General features: G+C 47.1%; 1 protein-coding gene across 1 annotated transcript in view; it reads right to left on the reverse strand.

Moving 5' to 3' along the window:
• TMEM123 (transmembrane protein 123) overlaps positions 1-19234 on the reverse strand; it is a 43069-nt gene extending 23835 nt beyond the window's left edge. The window contains exons 1-2 of the mRNA XM_077298492.1: positions 18971-19234; positions 7467-7643 (exon numbers count right to left, since the gene is read on the reverse strand). Of these exons, the coding sequence (XP_077154607.1) occupies positions 7467-7643; positions 18971-19058 (265 nt within the window). The 5' untranslated portion in view covers positions 19059-19234. The remainder of the gene's footprint in view (positions 1-7466; positions 7644-18970) is intronic.
• Positions 19235-22558: the final 3324 nt, after the last annotated feature.

Below are 22558 nucleotides of genomic sequence, written 5' to 3' on the forward strand. Positions count from 1 at the left end.
GTCAAGATGGGGTGCAGAGTGTACATTAATGAGAAACAAGAACTTTTTTGAATTTACCAAATGGCTGCAATGAAACAAAGAAAAATGTAAAGGGGTCTGAACACTTTCCGTACCCACTGTATATGACAATGCTGTTGCTTTGTGCCTGCACAGGAGACAAGGAGGACAAGCGCTTCTGACAACATGACATGGACACCAAAGACCATAACATTTCACAACTATCGCTTACACAGTAAAATCGCTTTAATTATTAACAGATGAATTTTGACAAGAACAAGACAAAAACTGCAAAATAAGCTGAAATGTCACAAAACAAAGGAGGAGACCTCTGATCAACACAAGAGGGAAGATGGCGAAATCTAGAGATCTCGTTCTGGCCTTCCACCAGACGGGCGCTCGGAGGCCCGAAACACAATCCTGAAGGATCTCTTCTTACATCTTCAGCTGTATGAATGGACCCTAAAGGCCAAGGAACATGAGGCGATAGACCAGCCTAGCCAACGCTCGGTGACTATGTGTGCAGGACGCCTGGCCGTTGCCATAAGGTCTACAAAACTACACAGATTTAGGATCAAGGACAGAGTCTTGTCCAGTCCTGTGTGATCAGACAAGCGGTGGGAAAGGCTTTTACCATCTCATAGGACAGGTTTCATCGCCATAAGTCATCGTGTGCAAGAGCTGTAAACCTCAGCTCTGCAAAAAGCACAACTGTCACATCCTGACCGCACGTTTCCCTCCTATTTCACCTCCGTCTAAGGTCTTAATGGCAAGACTGTGGCCGGCTACAGACTCCAGAGATGATTGTATAGATATTGCCTAGACGAATTTATGAATTAAAGTGAATCTGTCACCAGATTTCACAACACAGACCGGACATCAGTAAATACACCTTAGACCTGATGAAGCTGGTGTGCTCATTTTAAAAATCCGTATCAGAATGGCTGGCTAATCTTTGAAAGATTTCCTTCTTGTTATTACCATGAACTACTTTATGAGTCTGGCCCTAGTTAGCCTTTACAAAGGATTACACAGCCATGAACTGTCAAAGTAAGTATACCAGCATCATCGGGTCTAACATCTATTTAATAATGCATGCATATTACATTGTGAGGTCTGATGACAGATGTGATGTAGTCAAAGAAGACCTACTTACAATTGTTAGTATTGTCCTATCAATGCATCGTCTTTTTGACTCATTTTTAATATATGGATAAATTGTAAAGCAAAATTTGTATAAAAGGCACAATTTTTATATTATATATACATAAGCATCTCATATTTTATTAATATTCTTTGTTCTGCTTATTATTATTTTTATAAATATATAAAGTGTGTGTGTGTGTGTGTGTGTGTGTGTGTGTGTGTGTGTGTGTGTGTGTGTGTGTGTGTGTGTGTGTGTGTGTGTGTGTGTGTGTGTGTGTGTGTGTGTGTATATATATATATATATATATATATATATATATATATATATATATATATATATATATATATATATATATATATATATATATATATATATATATATATATATAATAAAAAGCAGAACTAATCGTATTAATAAAATAAAAAACACACTTCTCGCCTCTTATTTCCCAGTTATTCCAGAGCTGACTCCGCAAGTGCTCCCAGTCTCTCTTTACCGGCGGTCAGCATGTGACCGCTGCAGCCGATCAGTGCCCACCGGCCAGCTCTTCTACATCCGCATAGGCATCACTCTGCATTTCTAGCTACTATTAAAAGGACCCTGTATACACATCAGTGCACTGGACCCTGTGGTATTGTCGGCCGGTAATGGAATGGAAGTGAATGGGAGAAGTTTGCGTCGGCCGCACTTACCTGTGTAATGACTGCGCGGGTCCTTTATGAAGCATGTGTAGGACACAGAACACAGACTGCGTGTCATCATGTGTAAAAAACACACAACAAAATGCAAAACACACACCGCAAATACCAACTTCGTACAATGTCACCAATGGGTCTATTGCACCCTGTAGAGGGGTTCTGCTGCCTGATGTTAAAAGGGATATATCCGCTACGGCCTTATACAGGACACCGACGCTGTACATGCAGTCTGACCTGTGGACACCATGGTGTAGAGAAGGAGAAGCGGAGCAGAAGGATTCACAGCTATCTTGCAAAATGTTCAGCATAACATATTCTTCATTGAAATCCCTGTTTGTTCACAGGAGTCCAGTGGGCGGTGCTACTAGTGATTGACAGCGATCTCTGCATGCGTAATCATACAGGGAAAACTGTCAATCACTGATGGGACCGCCCACTGGACTCGTACTTGCAACATGGCAGCAGGGGCACTGTGCTTACTTATAGCCCATTGCATGTAAAGTCCTGCTGCATTAATTGGACTATATTACAAAGGAAAACGCACTGATCCAAATATTAATTCAATATTATTTCAATTGAAACTTAAAAAATACATATGCTTATTTCTAGCTCAACCCCACTAAAAGCACAGACACTATGAATGCCTTCAATTATTAAAAGGAAATATTTGAATCCTTACAATACCCCTTTAAAAGAGGTCCTGTTAGGAATAAGTGTCAGTGAGCTGCAGTACCAGGCACAGCCACAACCTAATGGAAGGGGCGGTGTCCAGCAGAGCTTCAAACCCTCTATAAACTAATTATTGGGGGTGCTGGGGGTCAGACCTCGATAGATCTGATATAGTTTATCTATCCTGAGCACAACCAAATGAAAAACACCTTAGTAGGTGCAGACGGCCTTTTTTGGAGACTAATTTTTGAGTGAATACAGGAAGCAGAACGCTGTAATTGATGCCCATCAGAACGGATTGCCCCTGACCTGTTATCCTGGGAGCAACAAATCATAATCCAGGGCAAAGTGGGAGCTCCAAGACACTAAAAAGGAAAACCCAAAACAATACCACACAAACTGCACGAGAAAACTAGTAATAATAATGAATAAAATATAGCTGTAATTAAATATGGGATAAAAAAAAACAAAACAAAAAACACTTGTATTTATCACAGACGTATTTGGTGGGAGAACCAACAGGGAAACCCCTGTAAAGAGAATAAGTGACACAGAAGAAGTGAGCATGATATAGTAATACAGTGTACAAAAAGGGCAAGTAAAATTGATAGTACAAAGTAGAAAAAAAAATAAAAAATCAGGTCCATGCTAAGGAAGCAGAATATGGCAGCTCACCCACCGATCACACCAGACACCCGTTTCACCAATGCTTCATCAGGGGTCAGCTGCCATATTCTGCTATATTAGCACGTACCTCATTTACATTTTGTTACAGGGAATCTTTTTTTCTGGCACTTCAATGTGATCTGCTTATAATTTGTGACGGGAGTCTGTCATCAGGATTATATCCCCCAATCTATGTATATGTGCGTGTAGTTCTCTCAAAGACAAGTCCAGCAATCCCTTTACACGGCCAGTCTGTTTCTCTGAGACTAAGAAATCAGCGTTTTGATATAGTTTAGTCTGAAGAGCCATTAGTAGGTGTGAAACCTCTGCCACTCCAGCTCTATTACCACCTCCTCCTGCTGCTTGGCCTCTATTGTGTGTGACTTCAGGCAAAGGAGCCGTCAATCAAGAAAGAGGAGGCAGCGGCTGGTGGGGGGATAGAGCTGGAGTGACAGAGGCTTCCAATCTACCAATTCAAAAGCTGATTTCTCAGTAAAGGTGGAACAGACTGCTGATGTAAATGGATTGATGGACCAGTCTTTTAGAAAGCTTCAATAGTTTGGAGGGTGAAATCCTGCTGACAGATTCCCCTTTGACTTAGTACCAAGTTTTACTTGCCTTTTCATACACCGTACAAATACATTACACCTGCCTTGTTATATGTGCCACTTATTTTCTTTATAGAGATTTTCCTGTTGGTTCTCTCACCAGTACGTGTGTCTACCTTGTTATTTTACTCATTACTGTGACTAGTTCAGTCCCACATGTTGTGCAGTATAGGTTTTATTTGGAAAAAAAAAAAAAAAAAAAAAGAACATCAAAATGTTATGTGAAGCAAAACTGTCAACCAGCAGGAATTTTTACAGGTCAGGGGATCATAAAACGCTCAGAAGGAACCGGTTACAGCTGATCAATGCCGGCTTGAGGCTCCCACTCACCTGCGGGGCCCAGGACAGGCACGAGAAAAAAACAAAACACTATGCTGTAGGTAAAAACAATAAAAGTATCAGATGATGAAACACAAAACAGACATAACAGAAGAATCACTGAGACAAGAGACATCGCGGCTCAGACATAAGGAAGGAGGACAAAATATACACTGGAGAAGGAAAAATAAAGCAAATAATAAGCACAAGAATGCAACAAAAAGCCGACCTTAGTCACAATGTAACCATAAAAACACGCCAGGTCTGGTAGAAGCCAGGAGAAATTGGAGTGACACACTTTCTGAGTTTGCAGATGCTGCAGCGATACCCTGACCACCATAATTCCTGCACAACTCATTTTACAACGTGGAACTTAGTATATTTCTACTAAGTGCAAGGTCACTGGGAGTATACATATGTCTGTGCGTCTATAGCAGTCTACTCCTCCACACACGTGGCCAAGTGTGCATGTGTCCTGTATTGGGACGCTGTCCGTCAGCTCTGGCACTGTCATATTTCCCCAAGAGAACCAAAGGATCAGATATTTCGAATCAAATAGCCGGATCCTTCTTTCCCATTTATGGTCATCTATAAGGGGGAATTCATCAGACCCCACACATACCGCAGACTTTAAAGAGTAACTAAACTTTGTGTTCTCCTCTATACTTTGTAAGGCCCCTTTCACACATCAGTTTTTGACCATCAGTCGCAAAGGACATAGTAACGTTTTTTGCGTCTGTCGAAAAAACGGACAGTGCCAGGTCCGTCGTTTGCTAGAATGGAAGCCTATGGCGCCGGCTCCGTCAAATGACGGATTTCGGCGACGGGTTCCGTTTTTTTAAACTGAGCATGCACCGATTTTTTTAGGATCCAATTAGCCGGATGAGCTAGTCGGATCCGGCGAAAAAAAATGATCCGTCGCATCAGTTTTTTTACAATCTGCGACAGATCCGTCGATCGAACGGATTGTGACGGATGGCAAAAAACTGATGTGTGAAAGGGGCCTTAGCACTTTCCATGTCTGCAGCTCAGTGGGGCTCTCTGAAAAGTGTGCAGCTCGTGAGGAAGGTGTGCACACAGGAGAGCACAGACAATATAAATTGCCCATAGTTTTCTCCTCCCTTGCAAGCAGCACACTTTTCAGCTGTCTTTTGAGCGATGCGTTGGTGGAGGCCTCAGGACACGGATACCCACCGATCTGCACACAGTGTCTACAAAGCAAACAAACACATTAAAAAAATTCAGTCCTCTGAACTGTAATGTGCTGACAAATATGTTGCAGGTATAGAAATAAAATTGAAAATCTATTATAGTCCATCCAATGTTTATAAAGGGCCATTATTTCTAGTGTCACCTTAGCTGTAGGCGACCGTCAGACGCATCTATGTCTTAGGAGCTACAGAAGTCCATTCAGACTTACTGCTAAGAAGATATATGAAAGGGTTATTCCCAAACACGCAACTTGTGGATAGAGATGGATAGAGAATAATTTGCAGATTGCTGGGGGTCCGACAAATGGAGCAGAGGTGCACATTCAATGTCATCAGAACTGCTGAAAATCGCCGATCACAGTGCCCAGCTGTCCCATAGACAATGAATGGAGCAGACGTTGAGCATGTGTACCTATCCTACATTTATGATGGGGCTGTAGAACGTCAATCTAGGGGGTCCCAGTGCCCTAATCTCAGAATTGAGGGGAGGGGGTCACAATAGTCATCAATTTATCTCCCACCATATACATAGGGAATAACTTTGATGGCGGAGAATACCCCCTTAATTTCTAAGGAAGAGGCCATTCAACCATTGTTTTGACAGACATATACTGCCTTTAGGTTTGGGTGAAGGTACTTTCTGCCAAAATTTCCAACTTCAGTGTCTAGATGCCACTTCATGTCTCCTACACATGCTTGTAATACACATATTGTATTTTTCGGACTATAAGACGCACCGGACCATAAGGCGCACCCCAAATTTGGGGTGAAAATTGCAGAAAAAAAAGATTTTTTATAAGATGGGGGTCCGTCTTATTGTCCGAATTTACAGTATCTTACCTGAGGGCTGGCGGTGGCAGAGCAGGGTCACAGGAGGCATGGTGTCGGCAGAGGTGGGGTGATGCGGTACGGCGTGCACCTGAGCAGTGTCCCTTCCTGCTTAGGTGGGCGACGCCACAGCCTGGTGTCCATGGGAGGGTTGCAGCAGTGGTTACCGGCAGAGGTGCTGGGATGAGGAGGTGCTGGGATGAGGAGGTGCTGGGATGAGGAGCCGCAGTGAGAGGTATGGCGTCAGAGGGGTCCCTTTCCCCGGTGAGGTGATGCAGCAGCCCGGTAAGCAGCAAAGCCGGGTGAATCCTGTTGTTAGCGGTGGTGGCGGCCATCATCCGGAGGCCGCGCGTGCGCAGGTGCGCTCTGCTTCCCGGGGCTTCAGGAAAATGGCCGCGGGAGGCCGCGCGTGCGCAGATGGAGATCGCGGCGGCCATTTTCCTGCAGCCAAGAACTTCAGGAAAATGGCTGCCGATCCCCATCTGCGCACGCGCGGCATCCCGCGGCCATTTTCCTGAAGCCCCGGGAAGCAGAGCGCTCCTTCTGCGCACGCGCGGCCTCCGGAAGATGGCTGCCACCACCGCTAACAACAGGATTCACCCGGCTCTGCTGCTTACCGGGCTGCTGCATCACCTCACCGGGGAAAGGGACCCCGCTCACTGCGCCTCCTCATCCCCGCACGTCTGCCGCCACACCTCTGCCGCCGCACCTCTGCCGCCACGGTAAGCCTGCATTGCGACTATTAGACGCACCCCCCCATTTCCCCCCCTTTTTTGGGGGGGAAAAAGTGCATCTTGTAGTCCGAAAAATACGGTATATACCAAGAATGGGACAAAGATTGATGTAATCCTCAGCATTTAAAAGGCAAGTCTGGTAAAAAAAAAAAAAAAAAAAAGTTATCACCTATCCACAGGATACTCACTGATCGGTGGATGTCCGTCTGCTGGGAGCAGGCATAATCGGGAGAACAAGGAACTTTTACCCCACGCTGGGAATCTTTTATCCCCGTTACCATATGGACAGGCAGGTCAGATGCCGGCTTCATTCATTCTCTACGGGACTGCAGGAAGATGCCGAGATCGTAGGGAATGAATGAAGTGATGGTCACAAATTGCCACCGATGCTCCACTCAATCTGGGACAGATTACTGCAGGTCCTAGCGGTTGGACCCCCACTGATCAACAAGTTAGCGCCCGTACTAAGGATAAGTAAAAACTTGTTTTTCCTGGACAACCCCTGTAATATTCAGCTGATGTAAGGGCACAATACAGGCATACATACATAATCCTACTCAGAACAGGATTACTCCCAAGTGGACACTTACCTTGTGTTTTTGCCGTTGTGTGATTAGTGACAGAAATAGGAATTGTAGGACTAGTGGCGTTAGGAGAGGTGGGGGGCTCTGGCACTTTACTGGTGGTCTCATTGCCCTTCGTGGGAGGCACTGTGGTAGTGGCCACCGATGTGTTATCTTTCTCAACTGGTACAAGTGGCGCAGTATCTGTAATTAAGAGCAAAAATATTATTAGAAACATCGATATCCTGAAGATTTTCAAAACCCATCACTCCACGTGCAAAGACAGCAATCCCACTGATTAAGGAGGACTACAGGGAGAAAAGCATCAAGGCACAACCAGAAAGTCATGAGCCGAAACCAAACGTCAGACCTTGTTACTCCCGTCTGGGCCTTTCATGCCTCTGGCCTCGGTAGATGGAGATATGGGGAGGGTTGAGAGCATCACACTAATGCTCAACTCCCAAAAAAACAAGTAAGAGTTGAAGGAAGACACTTCTCAGCTGCTTCCGTATGGACATGTCGAGTGGTCACAGTCCAGCCGGTGGTACATCTATCTCAGCCATGGAGGCCAAGATAGATGTACCACCGGAGGCCACCCAGGGGTGGTTTTAATGTCATGACTGATCATCTTTGGTCATGAAATAGCAGGCTTTGGAGTGAGTCAATTTTGGTGGAGTCGGTATAAAATTGACCGATAATAATAAATTGGGGACAGTAGTACAAGGCAGGATGTGCTGTAATTTTTTTCATAATAATTTGGGAAAGTTCTGAATTGTCCTATAAATGTCTGTTCTGTCCTTGATCTCAGGATCTCTGCTTTTAGTTGAGATGAATCTGTGCTGCACTTTATGTACATGCTCCGTAGTGGGGCCGTGCTGGGGAGTCAGGGAAATTGGGGAGTCAGGGAAATTGAGGAGTCAGGGGTTTTGCTTACCGACTCCACAGCCCTGGAAAAGTTTCCCAAAAGTTGTAAGTTGGAAATCCCCTTCATTATTGAGACGTGCAAACATTACATACATCCTTCAGACCTTCCCCGCCTGTCTGTGGTTTATACTGCAAAATGTGCAATCGAGGTCACAAATGTGCACAGAATGTCCCTCAACATTTCCTGTTTAATCTCATGAAAACAAATCAAAAATCCCATTTTATCATATGATGGTAAATGCAATAACAGTAATAACATAATAATGCAACTGTATCAAAAACAACAACAACAAAAAGAAGCAAAAACGAAATATAAATCTTGTTTAAAATAGCAACTTTACAAGTTTGGTATCGCCATACTCGTACCAACTTGGAGGTCATTTTTACTGCAAAATGAATGCCGTAAAAACAAATTATTTTATCTAGTGAGAGGCGCAGTCCACAGAGACACAAGAGTGCATGAGCCACAGGGCAGCAGAGACCTAAGTATTTAGAACATAAGTTTCATACTAGTGATGAGCGACCATGCTGGGATAAGTTGTTATCTGAGCATGTTCGGGTGCTAACCGAGTGTTTTCAGCGTGCTCGAATAATATATTGTTTGATCCCCGCAGCTGTTCGACAGCCGCAACACATGCAGGGATTGCCTGCTATGTAATCCCTGTATGTTGTGGCTGTCAAACAGCCGTGAGATATACAGGCAAGGGGACTCGAACATATTATTCGAGCACGCCGAAGTCACTAGGTTAGCACCCGAACATGCTCAGATAACACCTTATGCCAGCACGGTCGCTCATCACTAGTTCTTACATATGGTATCATGATCATACCATCATTAAAGGGGTATTCAAGTTTGGAAGCTATCCCCGACTGATGGGATGGGGAAAAAGTAACTCAATTGCTGGGGTACCGGTACATCCTTTGGGACTCCCACCGTTCACAAGACGCAGGTCCTTGTGAGCGGAGCAGTGGAGAATCCTGCTCCTCACCGCCGCTCCACTCAATCTTATGGAAGCGATGAAGACCAGCCCTTGGCTTCCCTTCGGCACTCCGAATGATCTACCATTTTCCATTCAGCTCTTCAGAGTCTCGTTCTTTGGGATCGGGGTGGGGGGGGCTTAAGCGTTCGGACCCCTGTGATCAATAGGGGTATAACTTCCAAACTTCAGAATACCCTTACAAAGCATACAAAGTTCTGGTGATTGGGTCAGCGGCAGTACCTGGTAACAGCTGAGTGATGGGGGTGTCTGATGTCAGACCATCCCTAATCTGTGATATATGACCTATCCAAAGGATAGGTAATCAATAGGTTAGTCCTGGACAACAACTTTTGACGCAGAGTTGAACAAATCTCAGACACCAACGTGCATGGTCAGGTGGTGGACAACGATTAGTCTTTATATGCAGAAAAGTAATGACCCTCGTGTTACCTTCCCAGTTTGTACTGAACCAGGAATGTGAGAACGGTCACACGGAGATGGTCGTTCTGCGATAAATCTTCTGCAAATGTCACATCTTGTGCAACACGGCCCTGATTGTAAAGCTGTACTCGCCGGATTACTCTCCTGATTACAGCTCGTGTAAATAATTACGTCCAAAACAAGGCGATCAAATATCCGTGTGAGAACGAAAGTGCAGCCTGTCTCACGAATATTTACCAAAGCACATGTGAAAACCACCAAGATAACACCAGGATCAGCTTATCTGCTTCTAGGTAAGCTCCAAAACAAGTCATCGGGATGATGCAGGTGGGAAAAGAAAAATATCATAGTACAAAAGGCACCAGAGCTGGAGAGAAAAAAAAAAAAACCACTGTGGCAAATAAAAAATGTTTAGAAGTAAAGTGTAACCGAGTAACTTCGTCATCTCAAAAGTTCACGCCTTATTGGAGCACATTCACTCATCACTAGCATCTATTAATCATTCAAAGCTTCCAAAAAAGATGCCGTTCTGGAGGATCAGATACATCACTAATGTCATCATCTTACCAAATTCTCCAAAAAAAAAAAAAGTAAAAGTTGAACCTGTTCCAAAACATTGGAGGTTTTACCCTCCGGTCACTGACATACATAAGAAACATTAACGACTTCATTAAAAAATTTTCGGCTACTGAACTACGCTGCTCCCAAACCTTACACATGTTCCTGTAGCTCAAGGCTAGTGTACACCATATTACCAAATATCGCTGCTGCTCCCAGAGAGGGACTTGACAGTTGTGTCAATAACATCACGGGGTGAGAGTCCAAATACGCCCCCTGATCAGGTAGCACCGGGGCTGCGGTGCCGAATGGGGCTGAGGTGTGATGCCAGAAGCAGAGCGGGGTTAAAGGACAAGCAGTCACCGCACCAATCATGCCTCTTTTAGTTAATATTTCCCATGAAATAACAAGTCTGGATCATCTGGCTCCTCTGTTATTCCTCCTGGGTGGTAACAGCTATGGGAACGTCTCCACACGCTGACATTATCCAATCACTTTCCAAGGAGATTGACTATAGGAATCCACTATTAGAGACGTGGGATTGTAACATCCAGTTTTCAGTTTCCTCAAATTTCCAGGAGGAACAACAAAGGAATAAGAATACAAGAATTCTGCAAAACAGAAGAAGAGTCCTCAAAACGAGTGCATGCTATGTGAAAAAGTGATCGTTTTCGTATATCCCAGCTGTGGGACCCCCAAAGCACAGATAGTTACTATAGGCAGGTTGAGAAAGGCGAAGTCACTCGGTTCCACACAAATCACAATAAGGACAGGTGCAGGAGACTGTATTTTCGGTCCAGGTGCTTCCGACAAAACATCTGAACACACCCGGACCAAAGTTTATCTATGGGGCCGTCCACATGTTACATTTTGTTCCTAGGACCAAGTTTGGAAAAAAAAGAAAAGTTGCAGCATGCACGGTTTGCATCCGTAAATCAGATCGCACTCGGCATTGCAAGTAAAAAGAATAAATACAAATCGGACTGCACTTGGCCGACGTGAAGATTTCCACGGACTGATAGAATGTTGAAAATGTTCTCTCCACCTTCTCCACAAAATGGGATGACACTATGCTCAATACTGATCGGAGTGATTAGCATTATCGGCCCCGATTCTCTCTTATGATAGAAAATACGGTCGTGTGACCCTGGCCTAAAACCGGGGCTACATAGTGACTGGCCGCAACATGGGTTGCTCGGGTAAAGATCGCTCTGTGCCTCTGCTGCATCAAAGAATAAAATGCAGACGAGTCGCACCATGACAAGTCAGTCGGAACTAGCTGGAAGTCGTGGACCCCCGCACATCACAATGTGACCCCCTTCACTGCATTATGCTGCTTTGTAGCAATGGAAAATAGGTATTAAGCTTACCGTTAATGATGTTTCCAGGAGTCCATCCTGACAGCATTATGGAGGACGTCCTCCTCCCCCTTGCTGGGACAGGAAACACACGAGAGTTCAAAAGGTCCGGTCCCACCCCCAATCCTCAGTGTTGTAACAAGAACCGCCTCAAGGGAGATGCAAAAAAAATTATATTTAATGGTAAAGAACATAACACCATGTATTAGGAACATATTACATCATATGTTAGGAACATACTACAGACATGTCAGGTTCACATTACATTAGCATAACTAAATTAACAGGGAGGGAATTACCCGTGCTGTCAGGATGGACTCCTGGAAACATCATTAACGGTAAGCTTAATACCTATTTTCCAGGACGTCATCCTGACAGCACTATGGAGAGTACCAAAGCACCTCCTCAGGGTGGGATTACCGCTTGGAGAACTTTTCTCCCGAATGCAGTATGCTGACCGGACAAAACATCAAGCTTATAATGTTTGCAAAAGGTATTCGCACTAGCCCATGTAGCGGCCTTACAAATCTGCTCTAGAGAGACGCCTGCCCTCTCAGCCCAAGAAGTAGCCATCCCTCTAGTAGAGTGTGCATGGAGACCCTTTGGAGGAGGGATGCCCTCCGAATGGTAGGCCTCGGAGATCACGGAAGTGATCAATCGAGCAATGGAGGCCTTAGAGGCCTTCTTTCCCCTATTTTTTCCACCGAACAAAACAAACAGATTTGGGTCGATACGCCATGGGTTGGTGGCTGACAGGTAGTCGATGACCGCCTGTCTGACATCCAGGGAATGCAGAGCTCCCTCTTTAGAATTGGAAGGGTTACAGCAAAAAGATGGTAACACTATCTCCTGATTCCTATTTTTTAGAGTTCCCACTTTTGGAACGAACGAGGGATCTAGTTTAAGGACCACACTATCGTCTCGAATCTGGAGGTACGGGTCCCTTGTGCACAGGGCTTGGATTTCCCCCACCCTCTTAGCCGTGGTGATCGCCACTAGGAATGCCGTTTTACGTGTCAGGGCTGAAATGGACATGTTATCTGCCGAGGCGTAATTATTTTTGCAGAGGAATCTCAGGACAAGGTTAAGATCCCAAGGAGGAGATAACTGTCTAATGGTGGGGCGCAACCTTTGGGTGGCTCTGATAAATCTAACTATCCAGGGGTGTGTTGCCAGGGGATAGTCTAGAAAGAAGCTGAGTGCCGAGATCTGCACCTTCAGGGTGCTCGGCCTAAGCCCCTTATCGAACCCAGCCTGCAGAAAATCCAGAATTCTGGGTAAGTCGGGAGTGCCTGCCGCAACCTCAGACCTGCCACCCTCCAGACAGAAACGCCTCCAGATCTTCAAGTAGATTGCTGACGTGACCGGCTTCCTACTAGCCTTGATAGTGGATATGACCTGGTCAGACAGGCCTCTTGCCTTCAGGATGTTCCTTTCAGGATCCAGGCTGAGAGATGTAGCTTCTCTGGGTCCAGATGGTACACTGGGCCCTGGTGGATTACGTCTGGTCTGTGAGGGAGCTCCACTGGACTCTATCGCCAGGTCTACCAGAAGGGAGAACCAACTCCTTCTTGGCCAGTATGGAACTACCAAAATTACTCGAGCCTGTTCTTCCTTGATCTTCCTGAGAACAGCCGGGATTAGTGCTAGAGGAGGGAAAGCATATGAGAGGGGCTCCGTCCAACTCTGACTTAGACCATCTATCCCTTCCGGCAGATCCCGAGGGTTCAGCGAGAAGAACCTGGAGACCTTCGAGTTTCTCCTGTTTGCGAAGAGGTCTATACTGGGAGTGCCCCAACGCCGGCACAGCTCCTGGAAGATGTCCTGGTTGAGTTCCCACTCTGTTGCAAACACTCTTCTTCTGCTCAAGTAATCCGCTATGACGTTCTGGGAGCCTTCCAAGTGGATTGCAGAGATGGAGAGGATCGACCTTTCTGCCCAGCGAAATATTCTCCCCGCCAGCTCCTGGAGAAGATGGTGTCTTGGGCCTCCTTGGTGTTTTAGAAAGGAAACTGTTGTCACGTTGTCGGACAATATCCTGACATGACGATTCTCCAGAGTGCGATGGTTTCTTCTCAGGGCCTCCCAAACGGCATACAGCTCTCTGTAGTTGGATGAGTTGCGGGCGACGTCTGAAGGCCATCGTCCCTGGAGGATCCTCCCTTCTAAGTGAGCTCCCCAGCCCCAGGCGCTGGCATCTGTAGTAACTACTACGTAGGGATCGGTAGTCCATAGTACTCCAATTCTTAGTTTTCCTGGGTCCGTCCACCAAAGGAGAGATCTTCGAACTGGATCTGGTAGATATAAAGTACTGTCCAGAGAAGACTGACAAGGGTCCCACTCTGAGAGGATTAAGCTCTGTAGTGGTCTTGAATGGAATTGTGCCCATCTTACGCATGGTATGCATGCCGTCATTAGGCCTAGCACTCTCATGGCCATCCTTATTGAGACTCTGCGTTCTAGTAGGAGTCTGATCTGAATCTGAATTGCCTCCAGCTTGGATTCGGGTAGTAGGGATATTCTGTTTGCAGAATCCAGACAGACACCCAGGAAGACCTTTTTGTGCTCCGGAATCAGGTCTGATTTCTGCCAGTTTATGATCCATCCCAAGTGCTCCACTACCGCGATGGTTCGGTTCCTGTGATCCGATAGGATCTCTGGTGTTCTTGCTATCAGGAGAAAGTCGTCGAGATATGGGACTATTATAATCCCCTGGTTTCTTAGGAACGCCACTATCTCCGACACCAGCTTTGTAAATACACGAGGTGCTGAGGCAAGTCCAAACGGCAGGCACTGGAACTGGTAGTGACAGGTCCCGGACGGCAGATCTACCGCGAACCTCAGAAGCCTCTGAGATAGATGGTGGACAGGGACCTGATAATAGGCACTCTTCAAGTCGAGAGTGCACATTACCGCGTTCTGATCTATTAGAAGGATTGCAGAACGGATGGACTCCATACGAAACCTCTTGTACCTGACCCAGGCATTCAGAGGTTTCAAATTTACGATTGTGCGTGAGTCGCCTGACGGTTTTGTTATGGAGAACAGGGAGGAGTAGTGACCCTGGCCTACCTCTAGCGGTGGTACTGGTATTATGACTTCTGAGGAAAGCATGTCCATTAAGTCTTTTAACATGGGAGAGTCTTGCATAACCACCGTAGGTACGATGTACCTGTCTGGTGGAGGGGAGTAGAACTCTATAATGTATCCTTCTGAGATAGTACGAAGGACCCATCGATACTGAGTGACTCTGCTCCAGTTTACCGCGAAATGGCGAAGCCTTCCCCCTATAAGAGTGGCGTCATTGCGATTTGGATTTAGAGGAGGGGCTGAAGAAGAAACTTCTGTTCTTACTACCGTGGCCACGGGAACACCTATTAAAACCTCTATTGGACCTTCCCCCTCTGAAGTCGGACCATTATGGGGAGAGAGTTTAGGATCTCTGACCTTGGGGTCTTATTAGAGAGATGCTCCTCTAATTGACCCATCCAAAGGTGCATAGACCGGGCTACCAAGGTAGCTGCAATGTTGGTCTTAATTAGAGCCGCGGAAGACTCCCAGGCTATCTTTAGCAATATGTCCGCCTTACGATTCATCGGATCACGCAAGGTCGATGAGTCCTCGAATGGGATAGCTGTCTTCTTGGCGACCTTCGCCACCGGGACATCCACCTTGGGTATTTCGTCCCATAGCTTAACGTCATCCGGCTCAAAGCGTAGGCGCGCTTTAAAGTCTTTAGACAATGTCAGCCGACGTTCCGCCTCCTTCCACTCTTCGAGCACCATGGCCTTGATATGCTCACTAACCGGGAAGACTGTCTGCCGAAGTGACATAAGTCCCCCAAACATCAGGTCCTGCCTGGATTGTGGCTTAGCTGTCTCTTCTACTTGCATGGTGCATCGCACCGCTTGCACCAGCTCATTTGTGTCCTCCGCCTGGAAAAGGTACTTCCTCTGATGGTCCTGGCTTCCAGAAGGAAGCTCGCCCTCTTCCTCAGAGACGAGGTCTTCAGAGTCAGACCTGTCATCGGAAGTATATTCTGGCTCCCGCCTGGCCCTTTTGCGACTGGGCATAGGGCTGGGCTTTTCCACCATGGTAGCTAGGGAAGCCTGGACCTCTTCTCTTATTAAGGACCTCATCTCAGACAATAGGGTGGGCTGCTCGTCTCTCATAACCTTAGATGTGCAATCTGAACATAAGGTTTTGCCATGGGTGTCCGGGAGTTTTGCACTGCATATCGGACATCTACTGGACTTCCCAGAAGCCTTTCCAGATTTCTTAACTTGACCAGGGGGGACAGCTGGAGTTCCCTTATCCTTAAACAATATAAGATAGGGAAAGTAACAGGGTGGCTCTTATTACCAGGGTGCAGGGGGAGTTTGCGCTCTGCGCACTTACCCCATCCTCAGGTGGTATGCTTTCCATGACTCCTGAGTATCGATGTTCCTTGCGGCTGTCAGAGTCTGCAAAGCGCTGCAATTCCTGAGTCCTCTCTGGAGCGTACGCCTCCCCTGTATCTCCAGCGTTACCGGAAGTGCCGGCAACGAATGGCGCAAACCGGAAGTGACGCGGTCTCCGGAACTTCCGCCGGAAGAGTCAGAGCCCGGCGTACACGCTGCTGGAGGCTGCCGACCTCGGGGACCGCGTCCGCAGCCGAGAGCCCCCCCACCGGGAGGAGCGGCCGCTGGTCTTTGGAGCAGAGGGACCCCCCCTCTGGAGGGTTTCTGCCCTGAGCCTCTTGACAGGGGGAAGGATTTGGCAAGCCGCACGATCCCCCTGAGCTCCGGTAAGCTGCGCAGCTTCTCTCGTGCGTCCCTTGCAGGGACAGGAAAAACACTGAGGATTGGGGGTGGGACCGGACCTTTTGAACTCTCGTGTGTTTCCTGTCCCAGCAAGGGGGAGGAGGACGTCCTCCATAGTGCTGTCAGGATGGCGTCCTGGAAAACAGCGATTTTTGGATGCGTCACAGACAAAGTTGTTGAGTATCCTCAGCCTAGAATTGTAAAATGGCCCTTCAAGGTCATGGGAAAGTTTGCAAATCTTTCAGCTCAGATTTAGTGACAAGGTTACCCGCAAGACCCTGTAACTCCAGCCTCAATGTCCACGATAGGAAACCCCCTTTAATGTTGACATCCCGTTACAACTACAGTGAGTTTCGCTTTGTCTTCTAACAGAGGGAGTTGTTACGAATTAGTCGGAGAGGACGACTTCCTTGCCAGTTTGTCAGGTCAGGTCCTGCCTTGTCTTATCCTCCGACTCAAGTAGTAAAATGTAAAAACGGAAATTCCTGGAGAGTCTGCAGACATCTCTAGAGATCTGCAGGGATGAGAAGAAACCCTCACTGACGTATCACAACTTGTGGCACGTGACAGCAGAACCTTCTTGTTGACTGCACAGAAGAGGAAACATGAGGGCAGATTGTCACAGTGCAGGAAACTAAACAACAAAATGGATACAAACACATGCACAGGAAGCCAAAAGTAACCAATCACATCACAGATTTCAGAATAGCAACAATGTGATTGGATGTTACAGAGTATTTGTGCAAATCTCTATATGATGCAGCTTTACCCTACAGATGACACTACATGTCAGAATGCCCGGCCTGAGGTGTGCCAATGCTTCACCGGGGGCTCCACCTACATCACCGCAGCATGGCAGGCCCAAGACGCACGTCACCCCAGCAGGCTCCCACCAGACCACCTTGTAGCCCACCCTTCCACCCACACCTCCTTAGCGGGAACCCACGTGCATCCACAATGCCCCAACGGGAACTCACCAGAGAACCTTGTAGCACCAGCAACCCCTCCACCTAAGTCCACAGTGCCCCAATGGGAACCCACCAGAGCACCTTGTGGTCCCAGTACCCCCTCCCACAGGCTTTAACATTGCTACAAGGGGCCCACATATAGGATGCCGCTCTGGACCAAAGCCACATAGTCCCTTGAAGCCCCAGTGGTCCCCACCTATGTAACGCCATCAAAACTTTATGACACCTGCAGCCCCCCCCCACATTACACCGAGGTCCAGTCCAATATGAGCGCTCCCCACATTACAACACACTGTATACGCCGTACGCACCTCACACACACACACACTCTCCTACACACACACTCTCCTACACACACACACACTCTCCTACACACACACACACTCTCCTACACACACACACTCTCCTACACACACACACTCTCCTACACACACACACTCTCCTACACACACACACACTCTCCTACACACACACACTCTCCTACACACACACACTCTCCTACACACACACACTCTCCTACACACACACACACTCTCCTACACACACACACTCTCCTACACACACACACTCTCCTACACACACACACTCTCCTACACACACACACTCTCCTACACACACACACTCTCCTACACACACACACTCTCCTACACACACACACTCTCCTACACACACACACTCTCCTACACACACACACTCTCCTACTTTCTCACACACACTCTCCTACTTTCTCACACACACTCTCCTACTATCTCACACACACTCTCCTACTATCTCACACACACTCTCCTACTATCTCACACACACTCTCCTACACACACACACTCTCCTACACACACACACTCTCCTACACACACACACTCTCCTACACACACACACTCTCCTACACACACACACACTCTCCTACACACACACACACTCTCCTACACACACACACACTCTCCTACACACACACTCTCCTACACACACACACTCTCCTACACACACACACTCTCCTACACACACACACTCTCCTACACACACACTCTCCTACACACACACACTCTCCTACACACACACTCTCCTACACACACACTCTCCTACACACACACTCTCCTACACACACACTCTCCTACACACACACTCTCCTACACACACACACTCTCCTACACACACACACTCTCCTACACACACACACTCTCCTACACACACACACTCTCCTACACACACACTCTCCTACACACACTCTCTCCTACACACACACACACTCCTACACACACACACTCCTACACACACACACACACACACACACACTCTCCTACACACACACACACTCCTACACACACACACTCTCCTACACACACACACACACTCTCCTACACACACTCTCCTACTATCTCTCACATACACACCTCCTCAGGCTTGGAGAGCCGCGACAATTCAGTAACAAGACGCGCAGCAAACACTGTCCGACCCTCGTAACATGTGACTCCGTCCAGGTCGCCTCTCACTGCCCGTACTTACCATTATCGGCCGCCTCAGCCGTGTAAGCAGCGGCCAGGAGCAGCAGCGCCGCCCACATCCAGCCCCGGGAATCCACCGACAACTTCATCTTGTACCGGCAGCCGCGCAGCCCGGGAAACCACAAGCACGAGCAGCACTGCGCACCTCACACCGCCCTCAGCCGCCGGACAGCACTGCACACTGAACGCACTGAGCATTGGGGAGGGCGTGGCTACAGCGCGCAAACTGGAACGCAAACGTACTACGCCCCGACGTTTGCGTTCCATATGACGCCAGAAGAACTCTTTAGTTGTTGGACGCTTTTATACCCCTTTATCGTATTATAATTCATTGGAATGATATAAGTTTTATATTACAGTCTAACGAATTTTGTATTGAAAAAGTTAAATGCCGTCCTCTGTGTGAAAGGAACTGTGTCTTGCTCATGGCAGCCAATCATGCCTCAGCTTTCATTTTTTACAGTCGTTGAGAGACATGGAAGCTGCTCAGCGATTGGTTGCTATGGGCAGCAAAGACGGTTTTTCGTTTAGCTTAGCACCGGAGGCCCCATAGCCACCATTTTGGGGTAGCTGCGTTTCACAGCCGATCAGTAATTTACTATACTCTGCACTACTGGCATATGCACCGTATGGTACAAGCGATAAAATAATAACAGGCTCTTAAGTCCTCTAAGGGTAGTAAAAATGTGAAAAAAAGATAAAAAAATGTATAAAAAGTATGAACAACTCACCCCACCGTTCCAAATAAAAAAAAAAAACATTCAGAATCGCAAATTCTATGAAAATTCAATCTATCAAATAAATTTAATAAATCAGCCTGTCATAGAGAAAGAAAATCCATAAAGATATCTCCAGAGGAGGGACGTATCATCTTCACATTGAACAAAAGGGATTCATTATAACTGGGGAAGTGAGAAAGAGCTGACCCTTCTACCTATATTGAAGTAGGGACCTCCTGCAGTGACTGGGTAATTACACCCGGAGATCTGCTCTAAGGACCAGGATTCATTTATGCAGAAGCAGAGAAGTACACTTCCGTGGAAAGAGCTATCAATGTTGAAAAGACTTGTCTGAGACCCTTTGGAGCCAGTGGTCAGTGGTGAATATTGGGGTTTGCATCGATCCGATATTTATGGGAGATATATTTTCGGGGCCTTAGCGAAGGGAAGCACATAACGTATTTACTCACTTCAATGTAAGGCTATTCTAACCCTTCCATCTTAATATTGCTAAAGTGGATGGTGTTATCCGTGCCATATTTAATCTCTATAGAAAAGTAAAATCACAATAAGAAACATGACAACAGTATCTCCCACCTGGGACCTCCAGGGACAATGATATCCTGAAAGTTGTGGATCTCTAAAACTCCGAAAAGACTTAGCACATCCCACGACCAGCCCCCATAGGAGCTCACCAAGGGAAGGTATGTGGACGTAATCATAATCAAATAAAAAGCAGAATTCGTTTTTTTCTATTTTGTCAGTCCTGGAAGGTACAGCTTGCTGTGGGTTCTGTCTGTTTTCCTATGAAGTACTTTCCTCCGCTCGGCTCTGAGCCATTTCCATGACCAATCATTGATTGTGGATTCTTCACACTAGACCTTGGATTTCAAGGCCCCAGAATCTGGAGGAAGAGTGGAGAGACAGCTAGTCCAAGCTGCTGGAGGTCTAGTGTGAAGTTTCCACAATCAGTGATGGTTTTGGGAGCCATGTCATCTGCTGGTGTAGGTCCACTGTGTTTTATCAAGACCAAAGTCAGCACAGCCGTCTACCAGGAAATTTTAGAGCACTTCATGCCTCCCTCTGCCGACAAGATTTTTGGAGATGGAAATTTCATTCTCCAGCAGGACTTGGCACCTGTCCACACTGCCAAAAGTACCAATACCTGGTTTAAAAACAACAGTATCACTGTGCTTGATTGGCAGCAAACTCACCTGACCTTAACCCCATAGAGAATCTATGGAGTATTGTCAAGAGGAAGATGAGAGACACCAGACCCAACAATGCAGACGAAGGCTGCTATCAAAGCAACCTGGGCTTCCATAGCACCTCAGCAGTGCCACAGGCTGATCACCTCCATGCCACGCCGCATTGATGCAGTAATTGATGCAAAAGGAGCCCCGACCAAGTATTGAGTGCATTTACTGAACATACATTTCAGTAGGCCAACATTCCGGATTTTATAATCAGGCTGGTGTTATAAAGTATTCTAATTTACTTATGGATCGCCCCCAGGCGCAGGGCAGTGGGGTACTCGGTACCGGGTCCCTCGGTCTCGGCTCTGGGGGTGTCACGGTGGCCCAACCCGGTCCGTGGCCCTGCTAAGGGGCGCCCAATCAAAGGTGTACTTTGTCAAGTGTTCGTGACGCCACCTGTGGTGTTCGGTCAGGGTGACCGACGCTGCTTAGGGGTCCACTGGGGTGATGTTATGGCAGCTAAATGGTATACCTTCCCACAGGTGAAGTATGTCCCCAGGGCTTCCCAGTAAGATAGATGGCGATGGTGTAGGTCGCAGTAAATAACGAGGACACAAGATTGCAGTCTCTTTACCTTTTACTGTAGACTTCAGCGTCCACAATCCAGAGCACTGCTAACAGGGCTGGCTGAGTCCGGCCGGGTAAGGCACATCCAGAGTTCCCTTTGCAGGTGGAAATCAGTAGCCTTCCTACTAGCACCTGTGTGTTGTAGTACTTCCCTGCTGACCACCAAGGGATAGTCCTCACAACTGTCGTGTATGTTTCTGTTTCTCTCTCCGTCCCCCAGATGATATGGATAGGACGACCCGTATGACGGGGTAGGCCTGGAGATATTTTATAGGGACCCTAGAGACACCCCTCTCCCACAATTTGCCTCCGTTGTCTTCATTAGGTTAAAGGTTGGGCAGCCAACTTGGAATTAACTGCCCTGCCGAAGTTTGAAGTAATGCGTAGAGCCTATTACTCCCTCGGTGTTCCGGCCACCGGCTACGCGCCTCAGAAGGATGTTGCCGATCTTAAGGCAGAACTCCTCCCGGTATTATCTCCTTGTGCTGTGATCTCGTTTCTCACTTCTCCACAATATACTCCGCTTTTTGTCCTTTCTTAGGATGCTGCCGTAATGAGGTGCAGGCGCAGCTCCGTAACGCTCTATCTCTTGCTAAGTCTCTGCCAGGATCCCACCCCTGACAGGGACCTCTGTCTGCAGCTCAGATGTTCCTCCTTCTCTCCCTGTCTGCCTAACAGGTCTTCTCTGGGTCTCACCCAGCAGCTTTCTCTCTAATTTCCTATCCGACCCCCAGTTTTACCCGAGTGTTGTGAATTCCGCTCTTGGGCTCCCTCCGGTGGTTGTAAGTGGCACTTTTGTGAGTTCTGCTCTTGGGCTCCCTCCGGTGGATTTAAGTGGAACTGCTGCTCCTTGGATTTAGCAGTCAGCAGCTGCTTCCACTGATCGTCTATTCTGGCTCGGCTATTTATCCTGGCTCTATCCTTCAGCTAGTGCCAGTTGTCAATGGTTCCTGCTTAGATTCACATCTCTCTTGGATTTCCCTGTTATTCTGACCAGTTCAGCAAAGATAAGTCCTTGCTTTTTTCTTTTGCTTTCCACTTGTTGTG

The sequence above is a fragment of the Ranitomeya variabilis genome, chromosome 3 (genome assembly GCF_051348905.1).
Source record: "Ranitomeya variabilis isolate aRanVar5 chromosome 3, aRanVar5.hap1, whole genome shotgun sequence".
Taxonomy (NCBI): Eukaryota; Metazoa; Chordata; class Amphibia; order Anura; family Dendrobatidae; genus Ranitomeya; species Ranitomeya variabilis.